Genomic DNA, 19,353 nt, shown 5'->3' on the forward strand with positions numbered 1-19,353 from the left:
ACCTTGAATTAACCTATATCTACTCCTTTAAATGATTCATTCAGCACTTCAAGAAACAAACAACTTCGGCCTAATGTACTTATTGCAGCCCCTCAATAATGAGATTTTAACATAGATCTACACACGATAGAACAGCACGCACTTTCTTTTTGAGTTTTATGCGAGCAGACTCGTTAAAATGACCCAGAAGTTAATGTCTCTCCTTAAACCTTATCTCCTCCTGATCTCCTGTCTTTGCAGAAATGCTCCACCGCAGTAAGTTAAAGTGGTTGAGAGGCGGAATGCTGACAGTATGGCCCTGTCCTTCGGCTGTATTTCTATAGCTCAGCCCCTCCTCTGCTCGCTCTAGTCGCTGGAGGTTGATGTCACTGGCAGAGAGTCTTCTGGACAGGACACAAGCTGGTCAGGCAAGGAGACGCTGATAGAGGGAGAGGAAAAAAAGTGGGCGATGTTGCAGCTGGGATATCGTGTATGGACATTGTGGAAAGGCTGCTGATAGAGACCGGGGAGCTTCTCTTGGTATTTTCAAGCTGAGAGGTTGAGGTAGCTGAGTAGCCGCAGTATTTTTAGCTCACTTCTGAAAGGAATACAAAAATGTCGTCTCCAAGTCCGGGAAAGAGGCGAATGGATACCGACGTGGTGAAACTGTATCCTTTACAGTATATAAACACAAGCTGGTGGTTTCTTTTCTTTTATCTTAATGATCAGCTGTTAGCTTTGTGGTAGTGCTTAATTACATAATTTGCTCTCGATGGGTGCTCTGTAAGTGTGTGTGTGTGTGTGTAGATATATATATATATGTGTGAGGTGGCTGGCGGCTGTGTGAGATTGAGATTCTGAAAAAAAGTATGAAGACTTTAACGTTAACAGACAGCTCTGTGTCTCCACCGAGTCTGGACGTTAGCTCGGTTAGCAGAATGGCGAACAGGACGCTTATTTAACGTTTTTTGAGTGAACTCCACCGCCTGTTGTGAAGCGTTAGCTCGCTGCTACGTTAGCATTATCGTCCTGTTTGTATCGATAGAGAATTAGCAGCGGAAATTGTCGCAATACAACGCTGGCTGCTCACTCTTGTGTTAGCTTTGGACACTGTTAGCGTTAGCCTGATAGCGTCTATAGTTAGCCCACTGGCTTCTAAAATGTGATTCCCACAGGACTGACAGCACACTGGGAAGTCCTGGCGAAGGGTTTTGTACGTTTTGGAAACAAATATGTGGAAGGACACGTTCCTTTATTTGTGATTTGGTAGCGTTGACGCCGAGGAAGCTAGCTGTGTAGCATGCTATCACCAAAGAAAGAACAATTAAGGTCGATGTGGAGACGATCTTTGAAAAATGCAGAGCCGACAGCTAACGACCTTTCGCTCTTTAACATCAGAGAACATAAAACAAGACTTTAATGATTTTTGCTTATTTATTATTTATTTAATTTGTTGTCCAAATGAAAACAATCATTCTAACTGAAGACAAACAAATCACAAATGGTACACACAGTAGTCACGGATGGCGTATTTGGCACAGATTCTCCAGCAGGATGTGAAGCAAAACTAGTTTAATTTCAGTCTGAATGGGGAAAAAAAAAGGAATGCAAACCAAAGTGATCGTGATCTTTATTTTTACATAATTACTCCCCCTTTCCCCCCTCTGCAGTTTTCATTTATCGACTTATACCTGCGTCTCTTATATTCGTATAAATGCTTGTGTGGTTTAGTAATTGTTTGCAGTGATCTGCTGAAGTTTCTGCTTGAAAGCTTTTTCTGACAGCGTGAGGCTCAATTGTTTTGTTTTTGTCCTGCAGCTACATGCTGCGCTCTCATTGGCCACCTTGTTACCATCCGGAACATGGTAGAGGGCGGGGCTTTTTTCACACAGCTGATCGAGGAACAACAAACATGCTCTGTGTGTGTTGGGGGGGCAAACGGGGGTGGGGGCTGGGAGCAGGGACAGGGCTGCACTCACTCATCTATCACCTCCACAGACACACACCTCGGGAAGTACATGACTCAGTATTGAACAGCGTTCATTAAAAAACCGAAAACATCTACTTTTCCATTTAAAGAAATGAGGTCACCATAAAGTTGAAATTTAACAAGGTTTTTTTTTTTTATGGGTCAACAATGCCTTTTGAGGGATGACCTGTGCATGTAAGCTCAACTGATCCACAGATAGTTAAGGCAATAAGTCTTAGTTACTTTATTTAGCAGAAGTGTGTATTACATGTGTTTTTTGTCTAATGGATAAACAAAACCATTTTATATGCTTCATTTTTTCCTTGTGGTCCAAAAAGTTTTCAACGTACATATTTAGAGGATCTAATAAGTTCTTATTAATTCCTTTCGTTCCTTGAAGCTTTGCCACATTCATACTATCGTTATTTTAATATTTTCCTGATAACAATGAAGTTTTTTTTTAACTTAGCAGGAGCCACATATAAGGTGTACAGTGGGTTTAATGTTTCATAACAGCAATGTAACCTGGTATTAGGAAGTAAGAATGAGGTATTTTGTATGTGGATTGCAGCCTGGTAAATTTTAACCACAGACACTGAATTGTGCCAAAGAGTCACATCTATAAAAAGAGGCGGCCGGGGGGGGTTAGTACAAAATAAGATTCCTGTGTTTTATTAGCTGAGTGAGATGAGAAATTCAGTATTGGATAATAGGAGTCACTGAGGAAAAACATGTTGGGACCCATCAGGTGTTGCTGCTGTGGATCTCGTTTCACCAGTTCCCAAACAGAGAGCGCCGCAGCAGCAGCGTGTAACAGTAGATGCCTTTCATAGTTTCACGCTGTGTCTTTAAATCGAATATGTAAGACTGAATCACTGTGACAGATTATATCATTCGAAATGTACTTCCACTTGTGCTGTAGGTGAGGCGATTCTGTATGGCTGGTGTCAGGTTTAATTGTGCCAGTGAAGCTGGGAAAGATGTGCTTGGTGTGATGAAGAAAACAATTAAAAGAATAAATAAATCCTTCATATCTTTGTGTCAAAAGGAACTGATAAGGTGCTCTGCAAGCTTCTGTCCAAATATAGGAATTGCCTTGTGTAATAAATCTTGGTGAGGTTTCTATGGATAACCCTGTAGGGGCTAAAAAAGCACAAGAGTTGCTCTGCTTTGCTGCACAAGCGTACATCTACAACAGGTTTTATTTTTAGGAGCTGTTCCCTCGGATCACATTTAGAGCTTCCCTGTCTTGGTCAGTGTTTTTTTTTTTTTTTCTTTCTAAACCACCGTCTGCTCTGCTGGATGTTTACAGTCTCTTTGCTTCTGGCTATTATGCATTCAGGCCGTGTAGCTCTATTTGTGCTTGAGAAATGTAACTAAATTAGCATGTGAACGTCGCCTTGTTCAGATTGTTGGAATGGCGAGGACAGGAGGATTTACGATGAGGTGATGAAACAGGGCGCAACTGTTACTTTTGTGGTTTCTTCCTTTCTGTTTTTCCGTCATTGTGTCACATTCACACAGTCGCTGAGATTAAGCGCACTCCACCTTTCTGCACCGCTGTCAAGACAGCTGACTCAGTCTCTCGCTGTCACCACATGCTGTGATTATTAACTAAGCAGAACGCGTCACAGGTTCGTGTTTGTGCCTTTCTCTGCGCTGAAAGGATGTGTGCAGTAGAAAACTTTCTGCCCTTGCTAGTATCTTTCCATCCTGTCTCACTGTGAGCCTGTTTTCACTTTAGAAGCAGGCTGTTTGTCTGACAGAGGCCGCTGCATTATTGATCTCATTATTACGGCTAATGTTATTGAACCCACGCGTGACCTCTGCCCAGACAAATTCACATGGAAAGAGGCAGACACAGCAGCCCAGCTGGGAAAAATAAACAGAAAACAACCATATGTGATCATGTGTGACTTTTCCAGCTTGTTCGCTGTTGTTTTTTGTTTGTTTGTTTGTTTGTTTTTGTTTGTAGCATTCTCCTTAACCCGGCGTCAGCATCGAGAGCAAGCACGAGGTTACCATCCTTAGTGGACTCAATGAGTTTGTGGTCAAGTTTCACGGACCACCTGGAAGTAAGACCCAGCGTTAACCAGCTTTTTGTCATTTCACTTATATTAAACATATATTAAAAGCTTCATGTGACATGTGGATAATTAATGTTTTTATTTTAGCGCCGTATGAAGGAGGCGTGTGGAAGGTCCGGGTGGACCTGCCTGATAAGTACCCCTTCAAATCACCTTCAATAGGTATAAAACATTTGAACTCACCTTACACTGTAAAAAAAACAAAAAAAAAACAGTAGACAACTTAAAAACGTGGGGAAAAAATCTGCATTTTTTTTTTTTTTCTTTCAGGATTCATGAACAAAATCTTTCATCCCAACATCGATGAAGCGTAAGTAGGACAGATTCAAACATCAATGATCATTTACCCGGTGAATATGGGGAAGATTAAATGCACAGCCTGACGGTTATGTGATAGGAAATTGTTTCAGCACACAAACACTCCTACAGAAAATCATTGGTTCTATCTAACGATTTGTGTGTAGTTTATTCACTGTTTTGTCTTTTTTTTTTATTTTTAGGTCAGGAACTGTATGTTTAGATGTCATTAACCAGACGTGGACAGCTCTCTATGGTAGGTACACGCATACTCCGACTGGTGCCAATAAAAACAATGACCGAGCGGCCTGTGCTGCACCTCTGCAGCGCGGTTTCAGGCAGAGCGTCTCTGTTTAATCGGCTTACGCTTCAGTGATAACCGCTGCTGGTATTGAGGTCATGCATTGAGCACCGGTAGATGGGTCAGGTCTCGAGACTAAGAGGTCTTTACACACACTCAGCTGGAGTGGAGTTGTCTTTTATGTGAGAGTGTAAATAAACTCAAAGTTTAGGTCAACTGTTTCATTCATGGACACAAGGTACATTTCTGTTTTTCAGTCTGCTTGTGATCCACAGCTGTGTTTGTTTTCTAGAAGTGCTGTATGTGTGAAAACACCTCTATATGCGTTTGAGTGTTTTCCGTGGGTGCTGTAACACCGGTGTGATGACAACTCCACATAGATAATAATCTTAAGCTGTAACTGACTCAACATCTACACAAATGGAAGGTTACAGTCAGTAGCCCCCAGTTGAAGCATTATCATTGTAGCATTACAGTGACGTCTTTGTGCCTCTTTAATACTGATTATACTGGCTTTCAGCATGTATATTTAATAGATGTTCTCACTGAGAACAGTGCTTGCTTAATTATGTATCTGAGTGTAGTTTTAGCCTGAAGGCGTGAAAGAGGCTATCACAATGACATAATAAGATATTAAATTAGCCAATAACTGGTGTTACATCTTCAGTCTGTCCTAAAGTTTCCTTGGCTGCTCTAAAAATACTTCCTGATGATGATGATAGAGTTGTAATATAGGGTGCTGTGATGTGACCTTTTGACCTTTTTTCTTTAAATTGCACAAGCTGGTGACAGTAGCTCCTGTTCTGCTTTGAAGCCTTGGAGTAAAAAGCCTGAGGTTCTCCACCTGTGGCAGGTTCTGGTTGGAGAACTCACAGCACTTCTACAGAGCAGAACAGAGGCTGCCGTCACTGCCTGCAGTTGGAGTTTGTCCGATCAAGTGGAAACGGAGAAAGAGCTGGTTTACATTCAGTGCTGTAACAACAACCTGACCAGTCTGCCTGCAGGGAAACGTTACACGGGAAGCTCCAGAACTACCTGGTTAACAGCAACTGAACTTTCAAAATAAGAGCCAGTGTATTGTCCAGTAGTGGCCACTTTGGACAAATGAAAAAATAAATTGCAATATATTCTAGGTAAAGACTTTTTTTGTAGGAAACACTGTAATTTAATATCCATATAACTTATATGTGGTTGGTTTAGTAGATTAGTAAATGAGTAAAACGCCTCACCCTGTGCAGTGCTGTATGTACAGTGAGCCGAATGCTGCTATAAAGGTCATTAAAGGCTGAGCAGTTCCTTCGTCATCATCCACTCACACTTTGAAGTGAAGGTTGCTTATAACCAGAGAGGAAACAAAACAGCTCTGTGAAGTGAACTTTTCTTTGCAAGGGAGACCCCTAGTGGGCGTTTTTATAGGTGCACACATAATGGACGGACTGCTTCAAATAAAGTCTGCTTAAGATTTCTTCTGTGGTTCTTTGTAGCACGTACAGCCTAACCTATGTAAGTAGCTGATGTAATTATCAGCATTTAAGACTCTACATGTGCTAATTACCTTGTAGTAATTTCCTCTTGTTTTATACTTGGTCCAAAGCATTTTTCATGTTATTTTTTGCTCCTGGGAGTCAGTGGTCTTGAACAGGCCAATCGGAATAGTTGTGCACTGCACTGATGTGACGTGTAGTTGCATTTCCAGGGAGGTTAAACACAGAAGCATAGACGAGCACTAGTGAGGAGTGCTCGTGCATGTTGTTGGTGTTTCTCTGCAGCTTTGTTGTTTTCTGGACTGACTGTAATTTTTCACCTCACATCCACCAGACCTCACCAACATCTTTGAGTCGTTCCTCCCTCAGCTGCTCGCCTACCCCAACCCCATCGATCCTCTGAATGGGGATGCAGCCGCCATGTACCTGCACCGGCCAGAGGATTATAAACACAAAATCAAAGGTAGTTTGCGCACACATGATTGAAAACACAAATGTTCATACAGCGCTGTAACATCAAACTACGAATTTTATACCCAAAATGTCAGATTTGTACGTCAACCTGCACCAGATTTTCCAAAATTTTGTATTTAAAATCATATTTTTATCAATGCTTAGCCTGAAAATATGCACGGAATGGGTTTGTGCCACGTTTGTCATCATCAAGTCTGCTCGACTTGTGCGTCTCTTTCAGAGTACATCCAGAAGTACGCCACGGAGGAGGCGCTAAAGGAGCAGGAGGAAGGAGGAGGCGACTCATCTTCTGAGAGCTCCATGTCAGACTTTTCGGAGGACGAGGCTCAGGATATGGAGTTGTAGTGAAGGTGGAGCCGCCTTCACCTCACAGCAGACTGTCATTTCCTAAAAAGAGCAGAAACTCAGTACTATATTCATATTTAAACAAGACAATTTTTTTACAGCAACACAAGGATTTTTATCGCTACACGAGGATTTGCAGTATGATATTGCAGAATATTCACTCTTACTTAGGAAGTCATTGCCACCTGCCCTTCCTTCCTCCTTCATCTTCCTCCTCCTCTTCTTCTTCTCCTCCTCCTTCGTCCCAAGCCCCAGTTTAGACCGGGTTGATCTTTTGTGGCTCGAGCCGACGTTTATACATTGCTCCGACCGCCGAAACTGAGCTGTGAGGCCGGCAGAGGAGGAGAGCCATCAGCACAAAACTAGACTGTGTACCACAGGCCTCACCTCGCCACCTTTCGTTCTAAAACGCTCAAGTTTTTTCTTTTTTTTTCTTTTCATGAGGCATTTTTTCCTCGCCGACAGAAGACTGCTAGGAGGACATCCATGATTCAGAGCAGTCTCTGCTTCTAAGGAGAGAGGAATCCTGTTTTTTGTTTTTGTTTTTTTCCCCCCAAGTTACCTATGCCCCATCTTCATCTTTTTGACACTGCCACGATGAGGAGTTGCCATTGAAAGCATCACTTTGAAGGAGCAGAAGGCCACAAGCGTGCGGTCATGTGTACAGACCCGTGCCCTCTGTGCAACCTGCAGGCACGTCACACACTTAACAAGCAAGCGGCACATCAACCATGAGCCACACAAAACACCACAGCATGTGAGTGTGTCTAGATGTGTGTGTGCGTGTGTGTGCATGCATGAATGTAATCCATTGATAATCTGTGTTGTTTTGGCGCCCCGGCTCCCCCTCCGATGCTCAGCAGAAACCAGAAGAGGAGGTTCAATAATCCCGACACTTCTTTTGTTCAGCACCCATCTCCTTCTCCTCTTCCTCCTCCTCTTCCTCTCCGTTTTAGGAAAGCGTTTGTCATTCTCTGAGTATCTTTGTATATTGTGGCATGACACAGTTAAAGTTTGTGTAGGGCTTTGTGGAGCTGTATCGCTATAGACACGAAGGGGACGCCTCTGTGAGTCACGCGTTATCCGGGTTTTCTCGGTGAATCGTCGGACTTCTTAACTTTGCCTATTGCTTGTGTTGAACTATAATAGGTGTTTGACTTGCGTAGGGATAGTTAGTTTTTCGCGGTTGGTGAATCCTATCATAATGTATGGTTTAATACTTACACACTAGTTTAAAAAGACTTCTTGTCCTGATGAAGACGGGGAGAATTGCAAGTCTTTAGAGGCGTGTTGCAGCCCTGCTCCTCTGCACCCCCCCCTTTTTTTTTTCCTCTTACATAAACATCTCAATCAAAAGCGATTTCTGCTGCCAGACAGAAGCGCTCTGTTTCCAATTCACTTTTTCATGCTCTTGGTGGCCTGTTTTTCCGAAAAATGGTGGGACCAAAATCTAATGAATCTTACAGGCTGTAGTGTCATGCCCCCCCCCAGCTTAAACTGGGTTATGGATAAAGAGTGAAGCTGAGTAGATAAAAGTTCCTCAAATGGTCAAACTCTCAAGTGGTGAATCTCAGATTAGTTTAAACTTCAATTTGGACACAACACTCTTCAGAATCTTCTTCTTCTTCTTGAGAGGACACTTTCAGTGTTTTTCCTGCTTTATGAAAAGCTTTATGTGCCTGCTAGCATTCGTGTGGCGGAGGTGTTACCAGAGCTGTGATGGCACCCTGATCTGAAGTCTGACACTTGTTTGCAACCTGTGCTCATTGCATTACAGATCAGTTTGCTGTTTTGTTTTTTCCCTGTGAAAGAAAACATAATTAGAGTCATATCACCATCAAAAGGAGCCATTTCTCTTTTTTGAGTCAAAAATTCAATGAATTTAAAAACAAAAAGAAAGAAAGAAAAAAGATCCGTTTCTCTTTCGTGGTGTCTTGCAAGAGGGTGATACCTTAATTAAGGTGGTAAAAACTGCATGTCAGACTTCTTCTTGATATGGTGATTTAAAAAGAAAGGTGAGAATTGCTCTAATTCGGCTCGATAACCAAATATATGAGGGTGTTGGTCTTAAGATGACATGATGTCACAATTGGTTTTCATTTGCAACAGAAAACAAACCACTTGTTGTTTGTCAGCCTCTGGATTCCTTGTTGTGTTATGTATTTTACTGGAACGCATATATTTGATGCCTAAATTTGTTTGAATGTGTATTTTTATTTTTTGTTTTGTTTTTTTTTTGTTTGTTTTTAAAATACAATTTTTTTTTTTAGTTTCCTATGCCCTGTTTCCATGATACAGTTCAAGATATCCCAAAATTTTAAAAGGCAAAAAATGAATATATGTGCTTCCCTTGTAACTTGAAAGAAATAAACAAAAAAATTATTGTTTAGTGTGATTTATTTAAAAAAAAAAAAAACTTCTTTTTTTTTTTTTTTTTTTTTTAAATGCTTCTGTGGATGGTAGTTTTAACGTCTTGATGCATGTAGCGTTTTCAGTGGGAGAAACGTTTCGTCACTCATCCAAGTGACTTCTTCAGTCTCAGCTGACTGCAGATGACCTCCCAGCCCATTGTCCCTTCACTGGGCAGGTTTCAGTCATTATGCAAATGTGGCGTTTATAAGATTGGGGAAACCTGCAGTCAGCTGAGACTGAAGAAGTCACTTGGATGAATGACGAAACGTTTCTCCCACTGAAAACGCTCCGTCCAGATGAACAGAATCAACCTTTGGAGACGGTGGTTCTATTTTGATTTCTTGAGCATTTGGGGAGCGATCATGGAAGTGAAGTGAGTGTGTTATGTCATCTTAACCTCATAAAGTTCAATATTTCTGTGTTGACAAACGTTTTCTTTTATGAGCATTCAAATACAAACAAAACATGAGCCTCAAACTATGAAACTCAGTGCAACAAATGAGAGTACAGTTGTGACCACTGTGTGTGGAAAAACTTGCTGAGACTTGATCCGGACTGTTAAAGGAACAGGGAAGATCAAGTCAACAATGAAACAGTGTTTCAAAAGTGGAAACAAGCACCAGAATTTGTGTGTTTGTTCCTGTGGCACACTTTTTTTTTTTTTTTTTGAAATGATCCAACTTGGCAAACACTTAAAGTTTAGGGAAAAAGTATTTTACTGCAGCATCTCTGAGTTAAAAAAAAAAAAATCTGTGTTTTTTGACTATATTAAAGTGAAACTAGTAACTGGACTGGTGCTTACACTACCCGTCAAATGTTTGGACACACCTTCTCATTTAATGTTTTTTCTTTATTTTCATGACTGTTTACATTGTAGTTTCTCACCAAAGGCATCAAAACTATGAATGAACACACATGGGGATTATGTAGTAAACAAAAGTGTTGAATAACTCAAAACCTGTTTTATATTTTAGATTCTTCCAAATAACCAGCCTTTGCTTTGAATATGGCTTTACACACTCTTGGAACTCACGTGATGAGCTTCATGAAGGAGTCACCTGAAATGGTTTTTCTTGGCTCCTCTTTTCCACACTGTAAAATAACTCTTACACTTACGCTTATCTCAGTTTAATTAACTTAGATTTATTAGTTAATTCAAATGCTTTTACAGTTTTTAACTTTGAGAATCAGTTTCAGGTTAATTAGAACAATCTGTTGATTAAACTCTTAACTTAGTTTAGTTGATTAAGGTCTGTTAATTACCCAAACGTCTAGTGTGAACTTGTAAATCAGTTTTATTTGATCTATAAAGGTTACTGGACCAAGATTTTTTTTTTTTTGTGTATGAACTTAAGATCTTTAAGCCTTCAACATCAACTTCAGCAAACCTGTTAGGTTTACCGCAAATCTTACATTTAAATTTGTGTTTAAATTGATTTTTAGTTATTCATACGTTATAAAAAATGAATAAATAAAACAGATTCAAGTCATTATTTCACGCATCAAGTTTGTTACAAGGACTCAACAATTATTTCATTTATTGCTCCATCTTACTCATGTGAGAAACATATCAGAAAATTCATTAATGTTCCTTTTTGGGTTCACAATCCATCCATTTATTTACTCATTAGGTAATGGATTGTGCATGTTTAATTAAATTCTGACCAATACTCTGGGAGGAATAACGATTCTTGTGAACTGTGGACAGCTGGACAACAGAACCTTCACCATGGCATGAGCTAAAAAATGCTGCATTAAAGTTCACAGCATAAACACTGTACTGCGGATCAGTGTGTGAATATAAACCATAAAACACCTCAAACTCTGGTATGTGACTTCATTTACAACCTCAATAAATTCCAGAGAACCAATTGCTTTGAAAATGAGTGCTTGCATGCTTCTGAAGCATAGCTTTCAGTGTGCTCATATGCAAACAAAACCCTATGAACTTGCATGAGATGAGCACTTGCAGAGTCCACCATTATACTGTTTTTCACAGAAGTACATTTCTCAAACCATGAACAAATACGTAAAGGCATTTGCTGTGGAAAGGCAAACAGTAAAATTGGAATTTAAGAATTACAACAATCAGTGTTGATAAGAATCTTCTGAATGACTTCAAATGTGTACCTAAGCTCCTCTGGATAGTCTATGTTGAGGGCAAAAATAAGATCCATCAGCATGGCAACGGCACACGGGACATCACTCAGATCAGACAGGATTACTGCATCCTCGAGACAACCAACACATCAATGATGCCTTCTTCTTTTACCATCACAGTGCCAAATTCCATCCCCTTGATTCAATGTGTCGTCATTGTCTGTGGGCTGTAGAAGATTTCGAGGACAGAAAAACTAAGCCTTTAGCACTTACCATCCTTGTGCTTAAATGGTTGCATCTTTAGGTGAGCCTAAAGGGAAAAAAGTCTGGGGTTTCATCTGACATTAAAGTGTAAACCTTTAACAAATCTTTCTTGCATGTTGATTTAAAATGTCTCTTGACATTATTTTATTTTTTATTAGCCTTCAGCTGTAAAAGGCTGACTAACATAAATAGCTTGTTTTAGCTTTGGAACGTACTGACCAAAAGTCAATAAGTGGGCCAAAGCAGTGATGTTAAGTTTAAGAGCCCAATTTTCATGCCCATTGCCCCCAACAGTTTCACATACAAGTATTTGAAATTGAAATTTTCCGTGTACAGTTAGTTTTGTCAGAAAATTTAGAGGGGAAGCATTTTATTAAGTAAAGTATGTAAATGTAAAGTATTTCTTTCTAATAACATTTTTCAAACACAATCAGAGCTCCAAAGGTACAATGCTTTCTAAAACATCATGTCAAAAGTACCTTATACAGGGAGTGCAGAATTATTAGGCAAATGAGTATTTTGTCCACATCATCCTCTTCATGCATGTTGTCTTACTCCAAGCTGTATAGGCTCGAAAGCCTACTACCAATTAAGCATATTAGGTGATGTGCATCTCTGTAATGAGAAGGGGTGTGGTCTAATGACATCAACACCCTATATCAGGTGTGCATAATTATTAGGCAACTTCCTGTCCTTTGGCAAAATGGGTCAAAAGAAGGACTTGACAGGCTCAGAAAAGTCAAAAATAGTGAGATATCTTGCAGAGGGATGCAGCAGTCTCAAAATTGCAAAGCTTCTGAAGCGTGATCATCGAACAATCAAGCGTTTCATTCAAAATAGTCAACAGGGTCGCAAGAAGCGTGTGGAAAAACCAAGGCGCAAAATAACTGCCCATGAACTGAGAAAAGTCAAGCGTGCAGCTGCCAAGATGCCACTTGCCACCAGTTTGGCCATATTTCAGAGCTGCAACATCACTGGAGTGCCCAAAAGCACAAGGTGTGCAATACTCAGAGACATGGCCAAGGTAAGAAAGGCTGAAAGACGACCACCACTGAACAAGACACACAAGCTGAAACGTCAAGACTGGGCCAAGAAATATCTCAAGACTGATTTTTCTAAGGTTTTATGGACTGATGAAATGAGAGTGAGTCTTGATGGGCCAGATGGATGGGCCCGTGGCTGGATTGGTAAAGGGCAGAGAGCTCCAGTCCGACTCAGACGCCAGCAAGGTGGAGGTGGAGTACTGGTTTGGGCTGGTATCATCAAAGATGAGCTTGTGGGGCCTTTTCGGGTTGAGGATGGAGTCAAGCTCAACTCCCAGTCCTACTGCCAGTTTCTGGAAGACACCTTCTTCAAGCAGTGGTACAGGAAGAAGTCTGCATCCTTCAAGAAAAACATGATTTTCATGCAGGACAATGCTCCATCACACGCGTCCAAGTACTCCACAGCGTGGCTGGCAAGAAAGGGTATAAAAGAAGAAAAACTAATGACATGGCCTCCTTGTTTACCTGATCTGAACCCCATTGAGAACCTGTGGTCCATCATCAAATGTGAGATTTACAAGGAGGGAAAACAGTACACCTCTCTGAACAGTGTCTGGGAGGCTGTGGTTGCTGCTGCACGCAATGTTGATGGTGAACAGATCAAAACACTGACAGAATCCATGGATGGCAGGCTTTTGAGTGTCCTTGCAAAGAAAGGTGGCTATATTGGTCGCTGATTTGTTTTTGTTTTGTTTTTGAATGTCAGAAATGTATATTTGTGAATGTGGAGATGTTATATTGGTGTCACTGGTAAAAATAAATAATTGAAATGGGTATATATTTGTTTTTTGTTAAGTTGCCTAATAATTATGCACAGTAATAGTCACCTGCACACACAGATATCCCCCTAAAATAGCTAAAACTAAAAACAAACTAAAAACTACTTCCAAAAACATTCAGCTTTGATATTAATGAGTTTTTTGGGTTCATTGAGAACATGGTTGTTGTTCAATAATAAAATTATTCCTCAAAAATGCAACTTGCCTAATAATTCTGCACTCCCTGTACAATGAAAGCAAGACAACCTGCTGAATACACATTTATTTTTCACCCCGTCAGCACTTTGCATTTTCACATTTTGTCTGAGCTTTGAAACACTGACATTATACGACTCTTTGGTTCTCAGTGAAAATGACCCACTTTGCAGGGGACAAACAGATCCGACAAAATTTATCAACATTAAATGACTCCTGAAAACCGACAAAGGAATGTGCTCCTAAATGATCAGATAACACATACAACACTGTAACCATAACACTGGTTCCCAGTTGTAGGTCTCCCAGAAGTGGGTTTACAATCTTCTGTTATTGCCTCTTGTCAATAACGTCATCCTTATTTAACAATCCTTGCAGAATTTTTAGAACTGGGACATAAACAGTTCTAAATATATTCAACTGGGTGTACAACACCAAATTTGTCTCTGAAATAAGACAACCTTTTCTGTTCTGATCCTAGACATCCACTCTCTAAAATGCAGCAAAGTTATAGTGTCGTGGGTGATATCTGAAACCTGCAGCACACTGGCCGTTGAGGCCTGGAGTTGGACACCTCAGAGCTAAGGCAACTGTCTCATTAAAATTACACAACAAACATATTAGTTTAAAGCCAGCAAGTCTGTTACCTACTCCTTCTGTGACCCCTTGATCCCCCAAATTAATCTGCAGAGCTTTTTTAGATCTGAAACACTGCTCAGAGTCTGTGTAAATGCAGGGCAGTGGACAGTTTCCTCCCTAATGTCTAACTGACTGTTAATGTAACGTTCAACGACTTAACACCTCATTCAAAAAACAAAACAGATGTGATCATCTAGGCATGTGAAGATAAATTAATGAAAAATATTTAGTTATGGATGCTATTACAACCACAATGTCATAAACAGTCTGCTCTGTTGCTTTTCTAAATGAACAATTTGTTGGTGGCATAATTGAATATTTAATTTATATCACCTGCCTGTGATCATCAATATATTACCTCTTAAGAAGTAGTTTGATGAGATAATCTTTACATCATTTGTTAAATTTAATTACAATATAATCTGTGTTGTTTCCACCAATATGAAAAATACAACAAAAAAACAAAACAAAACGAACGTAGCATTTCACTCCATTGGAAAAAAATCCCCCACAACACCAAGTTTTCCAACATAAACTATAAAACCAGAAGGAAAATATATCAGCTATAATTATGTATTACTACACCATACAGGTGTGTGTGCACATAGTTTTCTGACCCACACAAACAATGTTATTTTTGTTACAGCACAGGGGATGCAGTAAGCCAAATAACACAACAAATCAGAGAAACACACCCCGGGGCTGATGCAGTTACCATGCCAAAAGTCATTGCCTGATACTAATGCTTTATTGCTACAGGTCTTATATTATGAAAGAATTTGTTTATACTGACCACAAGAGTTAAAAAAACAAACAAGTTAAAGTGGAGCTGTTATTCATCTACTATTTCAGGCAGAGATATAATTCCCAAGTTTTATTATAGCAAGAAATCCAAACTGGAGTATTTCTTTCCCAGAGGATCCCATTTTAAAACCTGGCCTAAATAACACGTACACATATTACCTGATTATTGCAACTTTGAAGAAAAACGCCCACTTGTGACTATTAAAATGCTCACAAGTTACACCAACATAACCCAAATGGAGAACATGCATCAATTATTTGGGCGAAAATGAAGGAAAATATTTATTGAAACTTTTCCACATTATTTCTGAAACATAGGAGAGCCAGACACGAGGGAAATGAGTGGGTAACAGGAGCTGGTTAGTGGCAGACCACACAGTTTATCTCATAAAAAGTCATTTAATGCTGATCTGTAGACCACATAGTCTTACTCCTCAATGCACTCTGGTAGAGGCAGTAAATAACAGAAGTGATTAGATAAGGGTGAAAAAGGGGACAACAAGAATAGCAGTCCTACCAAGAAAGATATTTTAGGACCCAGTCAGTTATTAGACACGTTGCTGAAATGAACGTCCACCAAATTGTAACAGCCTGTGAACTTAAAAGACATTTTAAGAACACAGACGATATGAAAGTTATTATTAGCAGATTATTATATTAGTTAGCCGAGTTAGCCTGTTAATATCGTATTAATTTCTTTATAAAGACAAAGAAAAAGGTTGCACGGATAATAGTCCTACCATAAGTACGAGAAAAGTTGTGCAGAGTAAAATAGAAACTGTCCTTCGAAAATGTAGTTGTAGATCTGTGTCCTAATCCGGACCGCACTCCACCTATTGGTGACCTAGGATCTGGGCTGAAAAGTGCTATCTGTAATTACAACCCTGCATCCCTGTTAGTACTGTCCTGTTGACTCACCAGCTAAAACAGTTATATTTTCCCTCATCTTCATTTTTCAATTGCGAAGGGACTTCATCAAAAAAAAGAGTAAAAGTTAGAGTGCATGTGCCATTTTTGGTAGTTATATCCATCTCTAAAAGATTTTGAATATGAAGTTATCTGTTTTACAGTGAAGTTCAGTTGTAAAAATAATCACTAGGTGTTGATAAAAAGAGCCACAGTCTGGCTTGGAATAACAGGTGAGTATTTCAGACTTGGCACAAGGATTATCAGTGAAAATCAGCAAGAGAGAAATTCCGTACAGCCTCTGCAGTGAAACAGGGAGGAGATGATGGAGTTGCATCAGCGAACTCATCAAAATACTGAAAATGCTGGCTGTCATGAATGAAGCTCAGCGTCAGAAGTTTATTCCAGTTTATTCCAATCCTGGGATTGACACTGTTTTCTAAAAGAGAGGTGATCATTCACACCTGTGCTGTTATTAGAAACATGAGCTGACCCAATATGCACTCTGTCACTCCTGTGTTATCCCTATTATATAAATTTTAATTCTTGATGTTCTGTAAAGTCTTGAGGTTTAATAAAAATGGTCTTATTTTGGAGGAAACGTCTCACACAGAATAACCATAGCGTGTGTCCCTCCTGTGTCCACTGGATGGCAGTAAACGTTGACGTGTCTTCACAAAAGAGCACAAAAAGAATTCTTTTTTATTCTTTTTATCGTAACTTTGGAGGTTTATTCTTTAAACGGGTAAGTATGACGAAAGCTATTAAAATGCCTCTGCATGTATATATATAAATATATGTTCCGTTTTTATATTTTATTTCTGTTTTATGTCATTGATGGCTGATTTCCTTTTCGATGCTTCAGGTTCAGGGAGTTATTAACTCCTGTGTCTACTGCTTGTATAAGGTGAAGCTTGAGAAAGTGTTTGTTTGTTGTTGTTTTTTGTTTTTTTGGCAGATAAACAGTTTTGATCTTAACCATTATCCCGGGAATTCGGCTAAAATACCTCATCATATATACACGTTGAGCCTGAAAAACTACAAACTTGGAGGTATTCTTTTTAATCCGATCATTTTAAGATTTTCAAATTAAAGACGAAAACAAATACCCGAAGATGGTCCGTGTGTGTGTTGAGGAGATGCTCTGAAGATAAGGCCGAACGTATAAGGATCCTATGAAATATTCATCGGTGTTCGGACAAGTAGCTCGCTTCTGAGCTTATTCTGGTTTCCAGTTCCTACATCGGTTTAGTTTGGGCGCTTTACCACACGCAGTATTACGCAGGTTATTTTGTTATGAATTTATTTTCTATTGAAATGTGTTACATAAACAAATAAACAAACCAACAATAAACAAAAATGAATAGTTTGATGAACTATTCAATTCTGGTCCTCGATTCTAGGGGATGGATTTCGCAAATTTGACTAAACTGATCCCTCTGTTCGTAATCCTGGTTTGCAAATGTTGCTAAAAGGGACGGGGGGGAGAGCAGGTAATTATAACAGTAAAGTAGTAAAGTTAGGTTAGTTAGTTCAGGGTAATCTGAGCAGCAGGGGGAGAAGGAGAAGGAGGAGATGCTGCTGACCGGCTGGGCATCCTTCATAATGTATGGAGAGGACAAAGGGCGCACGGGTGGATTTCAGCCTCAACTTTGACAGAGCCGTAACCCAAACCTGTCTTATCCCACTCCAGTGGACTCGCGTCAGCTGAAAGGATGATGACACTTTTTCCACTTGCAATCTGTCTAATAATCACCGACAGCAGGTAAATGAGCTCTGGAGGGACATCTGCGTGCTGGTATAAAACAAGGAGTAGAGGAGGCCTAGGTTAGGAGACACTTTCGGACCTGTGCAGGGATGAGAGCGCGGAACTTGAGGCCTGGTTGCGGCGGTGAGCCACACCCGCTGGATGCTGGTAGGTCTGATTGCAGATATTACGACGGTTGGAGTTTTATCGGACACTAGAAGGTAAATAAGAGCCAAAAAAAATACTCGTTTTTCTTGTTTGCTTTATATATTAATTACACAACGAAGCTTTTGTTCCTCTGTGGTTTGTTTTTTTTAACCACAACACATATTTTGTTAAAGTAAATATGGGCAGTGTTGGATTACTAGTCCTGCTTGACCTCATCATTCCCACTGCAGTGCGCGTCCAGTGCGTAAAGGGCGCAGGGGAAATTTTCCGTAGACCTGCGTGTGAAGGCGGCAGAAGGAAAGGGAGGAGGGCATAATGGATTACTATACTGCCACTGAGTTAAGATGCTTACCAACTAATTACCTGTCCACTAGAAAATCCTCTGCTGCCCCAAACCAGCAAGTATCCGCGAGGGAGGGAGACGTGGAGCCCAGGAGAATAATCTGATTCTGTTTGGACTCTGAAGGCTGAAGAAGTACAAAAAAAAAGTCCATCACATGCTGCCCAGTCGGGAAATTTTGTCACCTTCATTGCAGTTTAAAGATATTTTGAAAATATTTTACTCCTGGATTGTTTGAAGGGTGGGTTCAGCGAAGAAGCTTCTTCAGTTTTTCTAACTGATGGGGTTTTGAGCGCTATAAGGATACTACATGATCAAGGTAAGGAGCAATGTCCGGCGCAGGACTTTAATAGGCAGAGTGAAATTTAAAAACAAAACAAAACGGGGAACTATGGTCTGTAGTCAAGTTGAAAATGACAACTTAATGATTTTTCCCTCCAGATTACTGCAAATTTCATGATGTAAAGATGTGAGAATTTTGCATAAAGACACAGTTATAACACAAGGCTCAGTGGACTTAGCTTTCACTGTGGTCTGATTATAAAAACATGAATGCATTTTATTCCATTTATAGAAAATCAGGTTTTTTGGAAATGTGTGACCTAATAATTATTATTGTTCAGTTGTGAGATACAAACTAAAAACAACCAGCTAAACAGAGTAACTTCGGATGTTTTGATCTCTCTCTCTCTCTCTCTGTCTCTCTCTGTCTCTCTCTCCCTCTTTCTCTCTCACTCAAGCTTTTTACAGTATCGATCTCTCCCGGAAACGGGAATATGAGCCCTGCTTTGGGACCCATTGAAAGCATCTCAAAAATCACTTAGCACATCATTCCCTACAGCCAGAATCAATTCGAGCAGCAGACCTTCAGACCGTGTTCAGGAAGGCTCTCATGGAGGCCATAAATGCAGTGCAAGACCCCCCCCCCCCCCCCCCCCCCTCAGCTTCCCAGTGCTAACATTTAGAGCTCAAAGACAGTGGGTGAACTGGGATAAACAGTCCGATCCAGTAGCCCGGCAG

The 19,353-nt window shown here is 40.1% G+C and overlaps 1 protein-coding gene across 1 annotated transcript; it reads left to right on the forward strand.

The window, feature by feature from the left end:
* The first annotated feature begins 335 nt into the window (after positions 1 to 335).
* On the forward strand, positions 336 to 9,320 carry LOC120729643 (ubiquitin-conjugating enzyme E2 H-like). Its single transcript, XM_040025387.1, has 7 exons — positions 336 to 647; positions 3,947 to 4,023; positions 4,123 to 4,197; positions 4,306 to 4,345; positions 4,536 to 4,588; positions 6,452 to 6,580; positions 6,812 to 9,320. Exons 1-7 carry the CDS (start codon positions 595 to 597, stop codon positions 6,934 to 6,936), a joined length of 552 nt encoding a protein of 183 aa, XP_039881321.1. The 5' UTR covers positions 336 to 594; the 3' UTR covers positions 6,937 to 9,320.
* The last annotated feature ends 10,033 nt before the right edge of the window (positions 9,321 to 19,353 follow it).

Source organism: Simochromis diagramma, unplaced genomic scaffold, assembly GCF_900408965.1.
Source record: "Simochromis diagramma unplaced genomic scaffold, fSimDia1.1 OVJJ01000293.1, whole genome shotgun sequence".
Taxonomy (NCBI): domain Eukaryota; kingdom Metazoa; phylum Chordata; class Actinopteri; order Cichliformes; family Cichlidae; genus Simochromis; species Simochromis diagramma.